Here is a 20,398-nt window from a genome sequence, read left to right on the forward strand (position 1 = left end):
TAAATCATCTTTGCTTCCTAATACGATAAATTTCTAATACGTTATACTTTCTGCTACCGATGAATTCCTAAATATATACTTTTGTCTCTCGATAAAATGTCACATCGAAATAAGCGAGAAAGAGAAAAATGCCAGCAGAACGGAGAAGGATCTTGCAAAGATAATTTTGAATAATTAGCCGCAGCCCTCCTCACAGCCATTCCTCGTGGAATAATTTTTTCGTTACGGCGCGTTCGCAACGCGTCGCGAGACACGACAGGACGTCATTAATTATAACGTTTAAATTGCAAATCGGCCACTAAAATATGTCGAATCCCTGGTGTACGAGGGGAGAAGGCACACCCCCGCAATATATGACGCGAACATACTTTATATACCGCGTTCATATATGGCGGCTGGCCCGTTGGAAACGCAGCGTAATGTTCGTTTCCTCGTTATCCAACGTGCGGCGATTTTTCATGCAAATTCAACCGCGAAATCGATGGTAATTTTTCTAAAACGATTATCACTGGCCGTCCACGCCATTATAGGGCTACGAATGGACCTGGTTAATGGTTAATCGTCTTGATGGATCGCGTTTAAACTTCGACCTTGAGCCTAATCTTCGTCTTGATCTTTTCAATAGCGTAAAACACTTGTTACGAAAAGTTCTCCTTGGTGAGCCATCCATTCAATCAAGCATTTTCTTGAAACTAGTACCGCGTTCAATTGTGTTTTTCCACTTAAGTTGACCCTTTCCTGACTGTTTTCTTCAGTTTCACGACTTTTCAAATCTTTATTTGTCCTCTGGTTATCACATCCGCAATGCATGGAAATTAATCGATAAATACAATTATCTATTTATATTATTTATTGTAATGTTAATTGTGTAACGTGTTTTTATTTTCTCTTATCTTCTTGCATTTTTTCTTTTTTTTTTTTTTTTTTTTGACATATTTCTCCTATCAGACTTCCGGATGTTACGGTTAGAAGAACGAGCTTTGGGCTATACTATTTTCACGCGTATGTTAAGTATCACTTCGTGTGACATTCTTTGTTACACGAACTTACGACAGTGGTTGATAATGGGCTCTGAATGGGGAATTCCAGTTGATCTAATTGCTATTGCAAACTGGTCCTTAGGTTGCTATCTCTTAAAAAATATACAGAACAAAATTGCAAATAGAAAGATAGAGTTGTTTCATAATTTTGTTAGTGTTCATTGTAGTTTGGTCGTTATTTGCGGAAAGGAGGTCGATTTTGTGGTTTTATGAAGGATTATGGTTGCGGATGGATTTTGTTACGCGGGGGTGGAAAAGTAGAGTGAGAACTGCTTCCACTCCTCGAAGGGAAATCACGCCCTTTTTGTTTCCGTGTCTCATTAGGACGAGCCCGAACTCGTTATCTCCTAAATCACGCGAGTATACCGGGAACTGGAGTTGCTCGTGTGCCGCATTGCTTTTTCTCCGCTGCAAAACGCGTCCCTCCTCTTCCTGAATATTTCATGTACGTGGAAAAAATAGGCGATTTATCGAAAAATAATTGTATTCTAGTCAAGCGTGTGTATAAAAATCGACTGGGTGAATCAGAATTAATGCACGAGCAATAGAAGAAGAATTTCAGCAACGAAGAGTGTGGTAAGTTAGAAAAGAATTTCAGCAACAAGAAAAAGGAAAGTTCTAATAACAGAGAAATTGACGCAAAATGTTTGAGAGGCAAGTCCAGCAATAGAAAGCAATAGCAGGAAAACCAGAAGTGGAATTCTAACAGAAACAGCGATTCAAGAGCCCTGGAATAAAAGAGACTAGGAGATTTCAGGAATAAATGGAACCAGAAAATTCCAGAAACAAATGAAGATCAACGTGTGAATACAAAAGAAAGGAAACTACAGCAACAGTAAATTCAAACACACAGCAATTGCAGAAGCAATTGTAGTAAAATTGTAGTAAAGACAAAAGGAATTTCAGCAATCTATGATTCAGCAGAATCACGACAGAAATTCTAGCGATAAAAGGAAATAAGTGGAACTTTGCCAAAGATGGAAATTCCAAAGATAAATGAAGATCAACGTGTGAACATAGGAAAAGAGGAAACTACAGCAACAGTAAATTCAAACACACAGCAATTGTAGTAAAATTGCAGTAAAGACAAAAGGAATTTCAGCAATGTACGATTCAGCAGAATCACGACAGAAATTCTAGCGATAAAAGGAAATAAGTGAAATTTTGCCAAAGATGGAAATTCCAAAGATAAATGAAGATCAACGTGTGAACATAGGAAAAGAGGAAACTACAGCAACAGTAAATTCAAACACACAGCAATTGTAGTAAAATTGCAGTAAAGACAAAAGGAATTTCAGCAATGTACGATTCAGCAGAATCACGACAGAAATTCTAGCGATAAAAGGAAATAAGTGAAATTTTGCCAAAGATGGAAATTCCAAAGATAAATGAAGATCAACGTGTGAACATAGGAAAAGAGGAAACTACAGCAACAGTAAATTCAAACACACAGCAATTGTAGTAAAATTGCAGTAAAGACAAAAGGAATTTCAGCAATATACGATTCAGTAGAATCACAACAAAAATTCTAGCGATAAAAGGAAATATAGTGGAACTTTGCCAAAAATGAAAATTCCAGCAACGGAAAAAGTTAACGCTAGGACATCGAAAAAGGAAGACTACGAAATAAGTTCCGAGATGTCCAAGTGCGACTCTCGAACGCGCTACGTGTCCTAGAATTTTTATTTAATGGTAGTAGAATAAATATTTATACGCGAAAGAAGAGAAAATTCTGAACAAGCTACTCCCCGAGGAAAAATCCGGGGCAGCAGCAACAAAAGCATCATCCAGCGGTATGTTCAACGACGTGTACTCCCGGCAACTTACGCGGGGAAACCATACATCAGAAGCGGGTGAAGAAAAACTCGACTCGATATAAAGCTCGGGATATTAGCATGACAGGCAAGCAGCATCAAATTGCTGGACCTAAAAGCCCCTCTGCTAAATCGTCCGTGCTCTTCTAATGGACTGCCAGCAGGGGAAGTTTAGTCCCCATGGGGTATTCTTTCACCCCCTTACCGTCATACCTTACGCTTTCAGCTCTTCGTTTCTAATAAACCTGCCTTTAAAAAAAAGAAGCCAAAAGGTAAGATACGAATTTATATTTCAATGAAGACTACGCTCCCTGAATATGTACGTAATTGTTAACCCTTTCATGCTCGATTTGATCGTACTAGGAGCGTAAATTAATTAATTTGTGTATCGCGTGATGTAAACTAAATCACGAGGAATTAGAGTCGGAAGAGCAGCCATAAGCCAATGAGATTTTTAATTTCCCATAGATATTTATTATCGCTAGTTAATAATTAATAAGTTATTAAATTGTAATAGACAGAGAGATACTTATTAATAATTAGCAATCTATTAAATTTAATAAATAGCGAGGATAGTTGTAAATAATTTATTAAATTATAATTTGTATCTGTAGATTTTGGTGGATCTAAAGGCAGTGTATTAATTTACTATAACTAAAATTTCCATCAGTTATTCGCCAATTAGAGAATGAACGTATCCGTTTCTCGTGAAAGTTGCACAATTTTACTATCCTCGTCTTTTCTTTCAAACGCGCTCGAAAGAATGCGTTTCTGTTGTTAATAATTGATTGAAGGAAAACTATACCAGAACTACATCGTTTGCAAAGAAACGTTCGCTCGTGAAAATATTTGGTTAATTGTCCGAGGCATGCTAGGAATTTATTCGATCTACCTTACCTTGTGTGGTAAATTAATTCAAGCCCGGTGATACCTCTAAGATGTTCTTTCCGGGTTGATGCGACTGAAAAAGCAGCGCTGCAACTTTGCACGGGCTGTTGCACGCGATACTAATGCCCTCGTTATCACAGCTGAAAAACTGTTCTCCCTAATGGAGAACGGAAATCGCCTGTGATCGACCTTGACATTTTTACGAACGAAGATAACCTAACAAATAAAGACGAATGAAGGAAGGTAAAAATGGAAAAATCTAAAAGCGCATATGACAAATAGAAACTCGTAAACAGTATCATTTCCAAATGTCCAAGTAATCGCATGAATCCTCCATTTATCGCGCCATAGACGGAGGAATTAGAAATTGCGCGAGTGTTGCTGGCTATTGAATAATTTACGAGCGAGAGGGTTAAAATAGCGTTTTAGGGCTAGAAAATTGTATGTTTTATCAAGATGGTGGAAAACTCGCGACGTTAAAGTGGTTAGAGCGTGGCGGAGCGGCAATTTCCACAACTTCTCGGGCTTTAGATAGTTATGATCGAACGAGCATGACAGGAGTTGGGGGGGGGCGGGGGGAGGAGGAATGATAAGAGAAACGCCGGCTGTAAAGAGATGCATCTCGAAGAGACAGGGCTTTTGAAGCGCGAGGCACGCTCTCATGCATCTTTAGAGCGTAAAAAAACGTAACCAGGCAAACTTTTCCATCCGCCTTGGTTCCATCCGCTCTCGCCACAGCTCGCACCTTCAATATTTCGCTCCATCTCGCGGTTTACCCTGTTGTTTCCTTGTTTCCAATAAAGATGATAATGTTGCGTTTCGATGGAATTCGATTATTACGAATTTTCACGATAAAAGGGCAAACTTGCGAAACGTTTATAAACATTCATGATGTTTTCGAGCGGCAGGCACATGGTGAAAGCGGAATAAGCGGAGGTCCAGAGATTATCACGCACGCATTGCACTTGCTCGATTTTTGGCCCAATCGATCGGCAATGTATAAAAATATACAAATTTTCGTAAACGGCGAACTTGCCCAGTTTTTGCATCAGGATCTTCGATTCAATGTTCCTGTGAATGTTCGTGTACATAACCTAAAATCTATTTACATAACCTAAAATCTATTTACATAACCTAAAATCTATTTACATAACCTAAAATCTATTTACGTAACTTAAAAAGTCGAGTAGTGGAAATGGTTGAAAAATCGAGTTCCACAGTCTTTTGTAAGAACACGTTTGATTTTGGTGTCAAGCAGTTTACTTTGGGTTTACTCGACGCGTGGATGGCATAAGAATACGAGGGACACGAGGCACGATCAGGTTATGTCTGCTAAAGGAACTCGAGTGTGCTTTGACACGGGAGACTATCACTCAATCGCCGTACTTGACTCTGGCTGGCCATTTGCTGCTATATTGCCATTGCCACGAAAGCTAATAGGAATTCTCCTTAACCTTCGTCAGAGAGTTAACCCGAGGAACTCAGACCACCCTAAATCTCGCGTTACTCCATTGGTAATTGTAGAGATCGTGGATACAAAAGCCCGGGGAATCCTCGAGCGGCCGCTGTTGTGGTTTTCGACGATCAAGATCTTCCTCTGGAGCAAATCACATTGACCACGTTGGTTCTTACAGAAAATTTAAGAGTACAAGAATGCTTAATGGAATGAAATTTTTGAATAAAGCATTCACGATCCTTTTATCATCCGACGATGCGCTCTTATTTGACGAATTGAGAATCACAGTGGTTCAAGTGAAATTTTGTCAAACATCGTCCTATGAAAAATGGCGCGTAATATGCGGATATATTATTATATATATATAGATATGTATATATTATTCATAGTTGGTTATTAACATTTGGTTATTTAGTATCTGTTGTAGCATTCATATAAGCGAAACAAATCCCTGTCCAGGCTCTACTCTACCAATTGTGTTTCGTAAAAACACGAATTTGCATAAATGACCGCAGTCTACCGATTACCCTACATTCTTGTTATTTTTGTGTGAATGTGAAACTAATGCCCGAATCGACAAGAGTGACCATTGGTCGGTAACAGTATCGGCGGAAGTCGGTCGGAAGCGCGGGAAATCGGTAGAAATACGAACCGCGAGGCACTTCACGCGCGTTACGGTAACGCTATCCGAAACGTGATCGGATTGTCTCGAATGAGCATGGCATAATTGTGAAAACGAGATGAACCATTGTCGATTCAATTGCTGAAACACCATGGTCGACGTACTCTCGTATCACATACGAGTGGTAGCTAGAGTCTGGTCTGTCGGCTTGAAACTGGAGCGCCCAGCCACGGCCTCTGTTTATCTGTAACACAATACACCAACACTTTTGACAACTCTGCAGAGTGGCTTGCCTATAGTAAATCACTGGACAGTCAGTGGGCAGAGGTTAACTGGCCAGAGAAAAAATTATTACACGATGGAAAACATTTAATTGGCGCTTACATCGTTCCTCCTGGTTTAAACTCGTTCGTTTTATCCCTGTCGGTAAATTAAGATCGATGATGATTAAGCAGGTAGATAAAAAAGAGAACAATGCTGTGAGAATGTTATTTAAGATTTATGATTAGAGTGAAACTACCAGATATTGGAAAAGCACACCCCGTATGGAATAGCGCCATTTTTTTTTTAAATCTGACAAATGAATATCTGTCAAACGACTATAGGCTTCCTCGCTCAGTCACTTTGGTATCGTTTATTTTGCTACAAACTTTTTCCCCAATACTCTGGTGAAGAAATATGGATCAAGTGCCTAATGCGCGCACTCTGGTCGCATGACGAATGTACTTGCACAAAGTGTGACACTGCAATATGTGACTATTGCAAGTAGCTATTTTCTAAAATGTTATAATCAATAAGAGGAATAAAACTATTTGCTTTTTTTTTATTGCTTTCTATTTCTTTTCTATTTTGCTATCTATCCTATATCTATAATATATTAGGTAGGATTTATATTTTTTTATCGTTAGTTCAATATTGAAAATTGTTAGAATAATGTTAGAAATCTAAGAAATGCTCTTGATACCCAGGAAAACCTTTTGTTCGTTGCTATTGATTTTCTAAGAATGACGTTCGAAAAAACAAAGTGGTATTCCATATTTGGCTTAGTACCTTTGTTGTTTTACTAAACGGCGAAGAAATAGTAGAATACCATGGAGGACCTAGTCTTTGAAATCTGATCTTTCTTTCGGTACCTCTACGAGTTTATATTAAACGGCATTCAATTTGCATTATTGGATCCTTCGTATTTCTATTCCTTCGTCTGTTCTCATATCAGAGAAATTCCTGTTCCATTGATGCCTACTCTCTTTGTAAATCACAGACAAGGAACGAATTACAGAGGGAATTTCACCACGTGCACTGAATTTGATTAAACTCCAAGTAATCTAGTGGAGGGATACCGAGTACTATCCAATTTCGATAATTATGTAAAACATATATTATGAAGCTCAAAGAGGAAGTAATAAATAAATAATTCGTTTGAAGCAATACAAAATTCCCTAATGATATTTAAAAACGTCAAACCAAGAAGTCACAGTCGATTGATATAACATGCTCCTGATCAAATTTTTGGAAAGAGAGCTAAATCTCATAGTATCATTGCCGCTTTTATTAAATCAAATGTGTCACCCGTTCTGATTCTTCCAATTAGTTTATTCCGATATGTTAAAATTCTCTATACCTTATAATTTCATTTTACAACATTCTGATAAAACATTCGTGAATTTTTTCCCATCTGACAAAATTTATTTAGTCTTATCTAGTGATCTGAGAATCAGGGTGGTGTGAGTCAAAATTTGTACAACACAACTTCATTCCTGTTTTGCAAAACTTGTAAGAATCCAGCTACCAAACAAACTTTGCATTCTAACACACATATGCAGATGAAACAACCAACACAAGTAGATGGAATTTTAACATTGACTATAAATAAATATATACATACGTGAACATGTGCGTGCTTGCGTGTGTGTGCGTGTGTCTGTCTGTCTGCCTGTCTGTCTGTCTCTCTGTCTGTCTGTCTCTCTGTCTGTCTCTCTGTCTGTCTGTCTCTCTGTCTGTCTGTCTCTCTGTCTGTCTGTCTCTCTGTCTGTCTGTCTCTCTGTCTGTCTGTCTCTCTGTCTGTCTGTCTCTCTGTCTGTCTGTCTCTCTGTCTGTCTGTCTCTCTGTCTGTCCCTCTGTCTGTCCCTCTGCCTGTCCCTCTGCCTGTCCCTCTGCCTGTCCCTCTGCCTGTCCCTCTGCCTGTCCCTCAGTTTGTCCCTCTATTTGTCCCTCTGTCTGTCTGTCTGTCCCTCTGTCTGTCTCTCTGTCTGTCCCTCTGTCTGTCCCTCTGTCTGTCTGTCTGTCTGTCTGTCTCTCTGTCTGTCTGTCTCTCTGTCTGTCTGTCTCTCTGTCTCTCTATCTCTCTGTCTCTCTGTCTCTCTGTCTGTCTCTCTGTCTGTCTCTCTGTCTGTCTGTCTGTCTGTCCCTCTGTCTGTCTCTCTGTCTGTCTCTCTGTCTCCTCCCCCCCTCTCTCTCTCCGTGCGTGCACGCGCGTGTGTATGTGTGTGAGCATAAACGTATAGACAAAATTGAATCCGCATTACGGTCGTTGTTTTTGCACGCGAATATGGCCGCGCAATATGAGATCCATGAGATCGATCGGGAATCAAAGTTTGAAATATTCGTTCGAACCTCGTCGTATATTTCCAACGTTTTCTATTCGAGTACGAATATTTTTTACACGCTCTTTTTTTTACATGACTTTTTCGTTTTCTGTGTTCGCAGCCTGCACCGCCTCGCAATTCAAATGCGGAAACGGTCAGTGTATCGACAGCAACGACCGCTGTAATAACGTCGAGGATTGTTTAGACAGATCGGACGAACTTAACTGCCGTGAGTACATTCGTAGGATCTTCTTTTCTTCCGTTTCGTCGTGCATGGAAAATTATTTTCCTCGCTGTTTTCTTCGTTCCGTTGGGTGTCTCGGCATTAACATCAAATATTTCGTAACCGCGGCACTATATTCGATGTATTCGATGGCATGCACGCGTGGATTTCATTCAAACTATTCGTCGGAGGTACTCGGGAATTGATTTTGCAAAAATAACCCGTCAGTTTTCGTGGGTGGCTTCGCTCCTTCGCGATCAAACAATTCTTAACCACTTGGTGATCTTTCTTTCGCATATTTAACCGTGACATGTGACAATCTAACGTGAGATCTTGGAAGAATAACGCCTTGGTTTGCAATGTATTTGGCAATTGTGTACTAACTTGTTTAACATCTTGAAATTATTCATTCGGGTACTGGTCAATAATAATTCAACGATGTCGGGACAAAATTTCAAATGATTAACATAAGCATGTTTGTTCTTTCTCTCTGCTGTGATTCAGAAATGTCTGAATTTGTTACCTGCATCCTCTGTTATCGTAAGAACATAAATGATGTGGATAGCGATGGGTATAGATCTCTCGCACGTTCTCGAACAAGTGGGATATAACTTTACGTAACACATGGATACTAAATCTCCTGTCCAGTCTGCTACACAGTTGGCAAAAGCATTTTAACGTCGATATATTAGACACATTGACCGAAAACAACGGTGAAACAATATCCATAAATCTTTCAAATTCTTTCAATAGTTGCCTTCGAATCTTCCAAGCCGTTCAGTGTGTCTCGAAACAACATCACTTTTCATCATTTTTGGACTGCATCCAAATATTTGTTTCATATCATCCTTTACCTCTCAGTCAATGCCAGTAGCATTGGAAACCGTATTTATATTCACATACCAATTCACTCACTAACTCGCCTAACTCATAAACCCATCGACCCAAATTTAATTAAAAAAATTAAAAACACCAAAATTGAAATCATGTACGCTCAGATCATCCCAAAGTCACAATCTGCTCTTATCCTGATCTCCATAGACTTTTGCAAACTCTCGATCCACTATAATTTTCGCTCTTCCTTTTTTCACAGACTCATCGAAACCAAAAACACCCTTTTTCCTTTCATAATCATCTTCGCTCAAAATCTACTGAACGATTCGCGCATCGACAAATTCACGACCCACCCTCGATCAAATCTCTTTGAACTCGTGCGAAATTATCGCAATTACCATGTTCATCGATTCACCGATCTCAAAAACTGGCTTCTCTTCTACGCGTAGCATAGTCACACTTGTCCTTCGCAATCATTGTCAGTACCACCCAGGGCCGGATTAAAATTTTTTAGCTCTGGGTCTGTTGATCCATGGGAGAAACAGGGAAGGGGGGAGGGTTAAAATGAAACACGTTCACGTAAATATGAAATAAGATTTATTTTGTAACAAGTCATATTTAAAATCATCTACTATACATTTTTAAAAGACAGTCTCTCCACGTAATGATAAGATCGTTGGATACAATTTATTTTTCCCAGGATGCACCTCCAATCTTCTACTATACTTTCAAAAGACATTTGTTTCTTTATTCAGTTTTCTGCAGAGCCAATTTCTCGTCCTAGTTACAAAGTAACATGTATTTCTCTTAAATAGCAAGGGCCCCGAAAGAGCAAGGCCTGGGCCCGTAGCTTTCCTCCCTTAGCTTGCTCCTTAATCCGCGCTTAGTAGCATCCAAAATTCGTCGAACAGTGAACACGCAAGCGAAACGCAGCGGGCAAGAAAGCGAGCAAAAGCAGGACAATTTTATGAGCTGCCATCGTCAGTGTGGCACGCGACTGCGCCGGAACTAATCGCGAATGGCCAGGTATTACGATGAGCTGAATAATTACAATAGCTGTGACAATAATAACAATGGCGTGCTGGGAAGACATGGGCGACCAGGCTGAGGGAAGAGACGCAAGGGGTATGGCCTCGCGTTTTCAGGCCATTGCACTTGTTGCCCCACCTTCCCTCCCTCTGTCAGCCCGCACTCTATCTTCCTGTCCTTTTAACCCCTTATTATTTCCATCGTCTTTTGCGGAGGCACGCTCCGACGCTGCACGTCGAAAGTTAACCAGCCCACGGTGATACCTGGCGTCCCTTTCTTCCTCTGTATCGACCTGAAATGCCAGTTTGGGCTGTGCGACACGTGCAAACAAAAATTGGCCACCCACCTTCCTCGGCCACTGATTTCAAACATTTCGTTAGACTGCGAAACATTCGTATTATTGGAACGTCGGAGGAAATTATTTTGGCAAGCGATTGTGAAAATGGAACAGTATCGATGGCAGTAGGATTAGGAACAGTTTCTTTGACTATTTTATACGGATAATTAAAATGATTAAAATCGTTGTTGGCTATCGTGATCGTTCGAAGGAAAATGGGACTTTCAATATCGAAAGCGGGGATTCGCGTGATCGAAGAGTTCCAAGTACAATAGATCGAAGGACATTTTCAAGCTCGCGATAATATCGGCCTCGGGTCAGGAGAAATTTCTTTGGTAGTTTTGTACGATTATAGCGATTAATATTTGATTGGTTAATGTATTTTTGCATTTTGAAAGGCTGGTCAGGGCTACTATGCAGTTTTTAGTATCATTGGGTAGAGTGAGCAGATCTGGGATTCGGTTTAGAAAGTTTCGATAAAACCACATGGTTGCACATAGTTCTCTTGTTAATATTAAACCTGCTACGTTTTTCTAAAACTCTCTCTCAAAAAAAAAGGTTTACAGTCTTCTGGTTTACGTTTCTTCTTAATACCGGAAATAATAGTGTTGCCTAATGAATGAGCTGATAAAATCAAAAATACGAAGCTGATACGCCAATCGATATACTTTGATAGTTAAATTTTCGAGAGAAGAGGCGGAAAGTCTGTCGGACGCTGAAAACATCATCCTGTGATACACATGTTCGTACGTTGTGGCGACGCGGAGGAGGTCGTGAGGGGTCCAGGCATGAATCAGAATTGGATTAAACCCGGTGAAAACGGATGAAATTCCAGGTCCGAGGCCGCGAAAGGGCCGGCCAGCCCCGCTGGAGATTAACGTCGGATTAAAATTGCAGCCGGTTATTAGGGCGGCTTAATAAACGCGAGTAAATCTCGTTCGGCCACGGGGGCCGCCTTAAATTTGGCTGTGGCAGTGTTGCCCGTTTTTGCGGCGTCCGATATTAATGCTGCTAATGAAGTTTGTTGACGAATTACAAAAAAAAAAAGAGGGGAAAAACACGGGGGAAAAATACAAGGAAAGATACGAAGGATATACGGGTGAGAACCGTAGAACCGTCAAGTCGTTTCGTGTATCCACTTAAGCTAAGGAAGAATCTGAAGAAAGCGGACAGTGGAATTTCTTGGAATCTTTCGTTTACGAAGTAATCGTCAGTTTGCTTGTCCAATTCTATTCTTGCAGTTTTAACCTTTGGAAAAATGAATTGGTGTCGTATTTAATTCCTAACCTCAAAAAAGCAGCAGAAATAGAACAACAGGTTCTTGTTTAATATTGGTTAGGCTAGGTTTTGTTAGATTAGAGTCACTCGTTTAATTTTGTTCCTTTAGCTTCGCGTTCTGGAAGTCTTAATGCATCCAGGGGTAATAATAAACCCTTCTACTTTAGATTCTAACCTAAAAAGTCAAAGGAATAGGAAATGTTATCACTCCCAATATAGGTTGAATTAAATCTTATTTGGTTTTAAAAGTTCTAATTTCAGCTATGGAAAGTCCTAAGGTATTCGGAGATAGCAAGAAATTCTTCTTTATAGATCCTAACCTCAAAAATCGGAAATTTCATCGCATCCTGTATAGGTTAGGTCCGAGTAAATTAACTTCGTTATTTAATTTCCTTCCCGCAGCTACATCTCTTGCAGATCATAAACTATCCTAAAATAACAATAATTCTCTTTCTAACCTCTAACCTCAAAGAACAAGAATACGAAACATTATCTCATACTATATCAGATTCGAATAAATTGTGTTCGTTATTCAATTTCCTTCTTCCAATAGCGTTATTTAGCGGGCATCTTCCTAACCTCTAATCTCAAACATCAAAGGAAGATTAGAAACTTTTGTCACAAAAGGTACGTGATCGAGCGTAGAGCGACGGATTAGTCGCTGGAAAAAGGGAGAGGTCATCGCGATTACATCGCCAACCAGTCGTTTGCAATTCCGTAGCGTAGAACAGACGGATGGAGCCTTGAACCTGAGAGATAATGTCAGAGAAATCGTAAGATATTTATCCCCGTTCCCTTCGCGATTTCCTGTTTGCAGAGGCGCGTCACGCGTGTCGCCACCGTGGCTTGCCGCACGTTTGCCAATTTCGAGGTCGCGATATTCGCTTTATATTCGTCGATCACCGCGATGCAACGACCAGAGAGAGAGCACGCACTTGCCACCTGGCAAATCGCGTTAAAATCGTAACTGGATTTTCGCGACCTCACGTTCCATTCGATTCGTTGCTTCCATGGAATCGAATTAATTTCGACTTGTGTCGATTTTTGCTTCTTTCTAGCGGGGAGGGGAGGTCGCTCCTGCCCAATGGAGGAACGTGATTACAGGATTTATCGAGAATCGCTGCTCCCTTTTCCAGGTCGATTTGCTCCGTTTAGTGCCGAATTTGTTGCCCGCGCCGCTGTTTCTTCACGCGGCCGTATACTGGCTGTCCAAAAATTTCCAACTCGGCAATTTCGTTATAGAAGAACCAGAACCAGAATTTGATACATTAGCCTGGTTTTCAAATTTGATATTTGATACCACAATTACTTTGCGCACGGGATGACCCCTTTTAGAAATGTCAGACGTAAAAATATGCATCGTCGCGAATAGTCGTAATAATCATTGTTCGACTGTGAACTTTTGTGTATTTATACAAAAATTGAAAACTGTATAAATACACAGAATCCACGTAATTTATACAGGGTGGTTGGTAATTAGTGGCACAAGCGGAAAGGGGGTGATTCTACGCGAAAAAAGAAGTCGAAAATATAGAATACAAATTCTTTTTAATTTTTTTTTCTAATTTTTTTAAAAATCTACAGTGAGATCCGTTATAACGAGACGCGATATAGTGCACGCGTACCGAACGAAAATTCAAAGTTGATTTTCTCGAAAACAAAGCCTCGAACGAAAAATTGTTATTCTATATTTTCGACTTCTTTTTTCGCGTAGAATCACCCCCTTTCCGCTTGTACCACCAGTTACCAACCACCCTGTATATAGCTCCTTTATTAAATATTCCTAAACATTTAATACAATTAAATGCATTTCTTATTCGATGAAACGAATATTTATTTAGATTTCGTTTTTTCTATCATGTTGATAGAAATATGAATTTCCATAAACATCCGCAGTCCAGTTATTTACTTAAGAAGAGAAAAAGAACAATAGGAACTTGATAAGATATTCGATTCTGAAATTTGCATCATATCACATACCGGGTGTCTCTTCAATAAGAGAGAGGAAATGGTGAAAAATTGGATAATAAGACGTTAGTTGTGAACAGAACTGAAATAAGCAACGAACTACTCGATTCTTGAGTTAAATTATGTCGTGCTGTATATATAGCTAGGAAATTCGATTTTCACGAGCATGAAACGCGGTATATCAACGGTTACGTGGGATATATCGTAATAAAAAGTTGAACAATCAACGGGCGGCTATTATTTAAGAGATAATGACAGAAAAACAGGCAGCTGGTCGTCCGATCCGGCGGATTAATTCAGATCCAAGCCGGTTAATGCGTTCCCCAGTGATCGCGTGCCGCCATTTTTCGCGTGCAAAGGAGTCGACGTTGAGGTAAAAACGTGTAAACGTCGCCGTTTAATGGAAACACGGGGACACGTTCGTAACGTCGAGCTTCTGTGTAATTATTGCGCACGTGAGAGCCTGTGTTTCGCATGTCGACCAGCAACAATACGCCAGCTCGCGAACAAATTCGTTGAAAAAAACCGAGTAAAAAGGAAAAATGGTCAAAAGAAATAGCTCCCCTTTGTGTCTATTAATTATTCCACGTTATTCGGCAAGGAACAATAGTTTTCGTCACTTATTGTTCGCCCACTATTTTCGGAACACTCGGTATATGGCGCTGCCATTGTAATTAGAATGTATCTTACGTATCGCTTATAACCTGCCATTTGTTTTATCTCTCGCGATGTTTAACACTTTACCAACCGCTAGCGATTCAACAGCATACGCACGTCCGACCGGCAGCTCAGGCGCTGATTCTCCCTGGCGCCGGCTCTGTTTTGGTTTAGTCTCTCCGATACCATTCTTTTCGTTTATCGCGAACTGTAAGTTTTTCATATTTGTATAAAACTGTGGCAGCTTACAAAGCAACGCAATTGACGCGACTGAGCAAGGTACTTTAGTACTAAATAACGAATTCCTGCTCGAATAATGAGAAAGATCGTCATCGACAAAAGGCCAATTAATAGGCTTTCGGTCGGTAAGCATCGGCGACAAAAAGCCGATGAATAGGTTATCCGTCGGTAAGCGTCGACTACAAAAAACCGATTAATCGGCTATCAGTCGGTAAAGTGTTCATTATTTGACTGCGGTGTTCTACCTGTTTATGGCAAATTTTAACACATCAAAATCTACAGGAAGTGCAGTATTTTTTTGACATTATGATATTTGAGTGTAGCATGCGTGCAAAGTATAATATTTGTTTGTATGATATTTAGTATGCAAAGTAAACGGATTGGATTCTCTCTTGTCAGTGATATCCATAAAATACGAATTTACATAAATACCCGCGCTCTATTAATTACCAACGACGATCTAAATGTTAGATGAAACTTCTCACAGATTCGATCTGGGACGTACATAAAGGGTACTATTTGAAACAGTCCTCCAACAATGGATCGACCGCGACATCATTCTAATTTCTAGAACGACGATATTTATGCGCAATGGAACGTTTTGTTGCTCCGCTTTGCCACTAACCCATTTTTCTCTCTGTCTCGATCTTATCGCCCGTGATAACTCACAGGTATATATTTTCGTTTGCTAATCTCTACGCAGGAATTGCTTTAGATTAAAAAACGAAGCAACACCGGTTATATACCAAATCTCATAGCGCATTATAAAAGCGTATGCGTAGCAACATTCTAAAGAGCGAAATGTCGACCTCCTTGTAAACCTTCATTGAATTTTTATATATTCGGCATATTGTACTGCCAAAACTAACTATACATGAATATGCAAAGCGGACAATTAATAGTGGCAACACGGCCCGAGATCTTCAGTCTCAGGTCTGTGCTGAAGGTACCACTGCTCACGAATTTTTTTTTATTTAATTACACGTATTCTGTGCAATTGTGCAATTTCGACTTTCCTACAAACAGATGAAAATCTACCGTCTAATTATACTTAATATTTCTCCAAGTATCTGCACAATGCAAAAAGTGGAGTTGGAAATGGACACCCAGTATGTGGATCTTAAGAATACAGGAGATGGCTTATTTTTCACGTCGAGAATCGTTGGAGTAAGATCCAGGGGAAGCTCGATGGAAATTCCTGGAGGTTGGCTGCCTTCCGTTTCCATTCTTTCGAGTGCACTCCGTTCGAAGTGCCGTTCATCCTCGATCGTTAGCTAATTGCCGCCGTAAATTAGACAGCCGCCGCGTGGCCCGTAACTCCTTCTTCATTTATAATCTCTTCCGCGAAATTTCCTCAGGTGCGTGTTAATTAATGGCCACACCACGCTAGTCAGTAGGCTATCCTTCTCTACATCTGTCTGGTTACTAATTAATTCTACCACTGCTTTCCTTCATCCACCTTCGGCATCTATATGGCGCCTTTTTTCACGGAATTGAAACCCTATTACTTCTAAGTAGCGTCGTCAACACTTCTATAGTACGGCTTTGTAAGAATTTTTCATCTTATTCGAGGGCTTGAATAGCTTTCCGGCCGGTCACAGTTGGATGAAGATTTTGAAAAATATTTGTGCAACGTCTCGTGAAACTAGGACGATTTGAGTTTTCGAAGTGAGGCGAGAATGAAAAGTAACGAAATTGCGTCGGAGGTTTTTGAGAAAATCGAATTTTAAAATTCACGATCGTGTATAATTTATTGTAGATTTTTCCTCGTTTAAATTTTCTACGAACACGTAAAGATTCCTGGCCTAGTCATAAGGCAATGAATTTGCAACCTTTTTTGGGGAAATTATGCGATACATGTTATAAAAATATAGTTTGTCTCAGTTTCATGGGCCAATGTGTGTTCAGTAGTGCGCTACATGTATTTGAAATATTTTTTTTTTTCTATCGTCGCTATCATAAAACGTGGCATATTCATTTATTTGTTAACTCTATGATATTATACGAAACTCTGTTTTCCCACTTGGGAATGTTTTCAAAATGCGCTTGGTCGCCTACGTGTGGCGCCAGGTTCGCGCAATAATCATCTGCAAATCCTCCTAACCTCAAACTTCAAGCTTATCACGTATCGAAAGTCTTCGTTATATGTGTTCTTCGCTGTGTCTCTGTCTATTTGTCTTCGTGAAACTCGCTCTCTGTGCCTTCGTGGAGCTTTTTCTCAACTCGTGTTGTCAACGTCTGTCAACTCGAAGAAGAACATGCGAAAGCAAAAATATAGGAACAGAGAAATGGAACATGTACGATTCTTGCAGCTTGCGGAGAGAACAAATTCGAATGCACCCCAGGCTATTGCGTGGATAAATCGAAACGCTGTGACGGATACCAGGATTGTGGAAATGGGAGGGATGAGGAAAATTGTCAGCACATAAGTACGAAAACTAAGCACTAATCAGTTGAACGAAGTAAAGCGGAATGTCTGGAGACGGGGAGGAAGCTCACTAATCGTTCGTGAAAGCATATGAATGAGAGAGGCGCATACTTTATGAAATGACTGGTTTCACAAGTGACTGACAAATGTACAACCTAACCTATGTTTCAAAATTCGCTTGCCTTTTACGCTAAAACAGAGGAATCCAAATAAATTTATTTCTAATTTAATTTCTTACGAAGTTTTAAATAAATGGGATTCCGATGTATATCAGACGACACGAAAGGGAATAGCGAATTTTAAAGCACGATGGGTCTAAAATAAACAATGTAAAAGGTATTAATTAGCGAGGGACAACATTCAAAACATTTTCTACGTCTGAATAAATAAATTTCTCTAAAGGGATGTATACCGGGTGCCCTGTAAAAACCTGAATACGCCTGTGGCAAATAAATCACTTTTAAGACTGGCAAAATTAAGTATACTTGCCAAAAACGAGGAAGAAAGAAATATGGTATAACATCGTTACACGGTTACCCCTTCTACCACGTGGGGTCACGTGGACGTTTGAACGAAAGCGCGAAATTCAAAGAAAAACCTCTATCCAAAGTAAAAGAAGAAAATTGGAAAAGTTAAATACAGAGTGTGTCAATAACTGTGGCATACAATCAAGATAAATTACGACAGATTTGACTAAAATTACAAAGTCTAGTAAATAAAGTCAGCTTTCTTTAAACTTCTCTAAAAGAAACTTGTAAATTCTCGCGATTTACTGATTAAAGAATAGAAAAAGATTTGTTGAAAGGTGTACGGTTGAACGGGACACCCGGTACGTTGAGATAAGCGCGAGGAACGAGCGAGAAAGAAGCGCTAAGTGCGAACTCGGCGCAAGGTTCGATTTCAGGTGAAACGGCTCGTCGCGTGGTTGTTCGGCCGAGTAATCGTCCGAGCCGAAGCATATTACTGGCCTCAATAATGGACGCTTGTTTCTCGAGTAATTAATTGCACGGCTATGAACAGAGCAGTCGTAATCGTTAGTTCTCCTGCCTTCAGAATCTTATATCCCTCCTTTCTTCGCGTTGAGACGAGGCGCAACGGAATAATCCGATTCATTATCATCGTTCCACTGCCTAATTATCCGCTGTGAACAAGCGTCGACCCGATAAATGGACCTTCCTGGCTCCGTTTCATCTCCACTGACCGATCAATCCCCTTTAGAATCAGTTTCGAACCGTTCCAAGTTGTTTGCCGCTAGGTTAGGTCACCCAGCCTCCACTTTTACACGCTTAATCGCTGAATCTTTACATATTTGTTACGGTGCGTGTGTTTGGGAAGGATCGTGTAATTGAAGATGGCTAGATCTTGGGAAAGTTTTATTTCTCTAGAAGTTCTAACCTAAAAATCGATAAAAATAACCTCTCCTATCTTTTTTGCGCGGGAAAGACTTTATAGTATATAGAATATCATTGCGAATGATTTATAAGATTTATATCACGTTTAAAAAATTGTATTGTAATTTTTCAAAAAGATATCCCAACATAGATTCTAATTTGAGAGTAATTTATAACGTCTATGTGACTTCTTTTAGAATTATATTACAATTCTTTTAGGAACGTGTGACCTAACCTAGTTATTGTGATTTCATTTTTAACATTCGTTCTTTGGTTAAAATCCCTACGCGTCGTTGTTCCTTTCAAGTTAAACATTTCTTTTACCATTATGAAACTTTTGTTTATTCTTATTTTCTGTTTTCCGACTCACAGCTCGATGTCGATCAGACGAGTTCGAGTGCTTAGACGGAAATTGCGTGAGCCAGACCTCGAGATGCGACGGAAGATCCGACTGTCGAGATTTATCTGATGAAATCAATTGCACCGGTACCATTATGTTCCTTTGTATTTTATTTTCACTGAACCATGGACGTTCGTCATATTTATTTATTTTATCAAAAATTCGAGGCAAATTATCGTAAAATATAATTCAAGCTTCCACGGTTCAGTTTTATCTTATTTTTTGTTAATTCCACAAAACGCCATTCGCCGGAGATACAACTTCAGTTTCAGCGCGACACAGTGAAATAATCTGAATTTTCCATTTCTCATTCCAAGTGACCACATGCAGCGGAGATCAATTCAGGTGTCTGGATGGAACCTGCATCAGTATCGACAAAAGGTGCAATCAGAACATAGACTGTCGTAATGGAGAGGACGAGAGCCAGTGTGGTGAGTCAACCTATTCTCATCTCTTAAAGAAAGAAGAAAAAAGACAAACTGTTTTAATCATTCCTGAGATACGATAGGAATCTTTGAGAAACATGGATTCCAATGATCTGATGGAATCCTCTGACCGACACAGTCTGGTGTGAACGCTTGCTTTGAAAGGCCAGGTGTTTGAAAGCCACTTGTTAGCTTATTGCAAAAGCAACAAGCAAGCTCGACACAGCGATTCTGATGACCTGCTAATTCATCTGGTTTGACTCGCGTAGCTCGTTGTATTGTGGCGGAGACGCTTTCCAATCTAATTGCACAGATAAGGTGAAACAAAGTCTCCTTTCTTTTTCTTTTATCGAAAAATTCTATTCTACGTATCGTATTGTTATAGGAAAATTTACCTAGAAAGAAATTATGTTATAGTTTGCATTAGTATTTTGTTAGAATCCTCCACGATAAAATGAGCCTTACTTAAATGGGTTTCACCTTCAAGGTCACCCAAGAATTATCAGTCTTCCACGGATTCGTTTGTTCTTTCACTCAAAAATTGACTAGGGCAATATGATCTTTTTAAGTTAGCTGGAAGATACTATTTAGCGCTGAAAAATTGGATCCAAGACACGAACCATCTCGGTGGAGTATATCTATTCCTTTTTTGGACGATGTTCGATTTTTCCCTGCTGGTCAACCTCACACCGGAAGTGGCTTCTTTCCTATTCCCAAGTTTGCAATTTTCCGCCATGGCACGCATGGACAGATTTTCACGCTCGAAAATCATCCCCGATCAAT

General features: G+C 39.8%; 1 protein-coding gene across 2 annotated transcripts in view; it reads left to right on the forward strand.

The window, feature by feature from the left end:
• LOC117242530 (basement membrane-specific heparan sulfate proteoglycan core protein-like) overlaps window positions 1-20,398 on the forward strand; it is a 187,992-nt gene that overhangs the window by 125,450 nt on the left and 42,144 nt on the right. For both annotated transcript variants that reach the window (XM_033509291.1, XM_033509292.1), the window contains exons 10-13: window positions 8,527-8,634; window positions 17,284-17,400; window positions 19,163-19,276; window positions 19,508-19,621. In XM_033509291.1, the coding sequence (XP_033365182.1) occupies window positions 8,527-8,634; window positions 17,284-17,400; window positions 19,163-19,276; window positions 19,508-19,621 (453 nt within the window). The remainder of the gene's footprint in view (window positions 1-8,526; window positions 8,635-17,283; window positions 17,401-19,162; window positions 19,277-19,507; window positions 19,622-20,398) is intronic.

This window comes from Bombus vosnesenskii, unplaced genomic scaffold (genome assembly GCF_011952255.1).
Source record: "Bombus vosnesenskii isolate JDL3184/JDL3185 unplaced genomic scaffold, Bvos_JDL3184-5_v1.1 scf7180000016274, whole genome shotgun sequence".
Taxonomy (NCBI): domain Eukaryota; kingdom Metazoa; phylum Arthropoda; class Insecta; order Hymenoptera; family Apidae; genus Bombus; species Bombus vosnesenskii.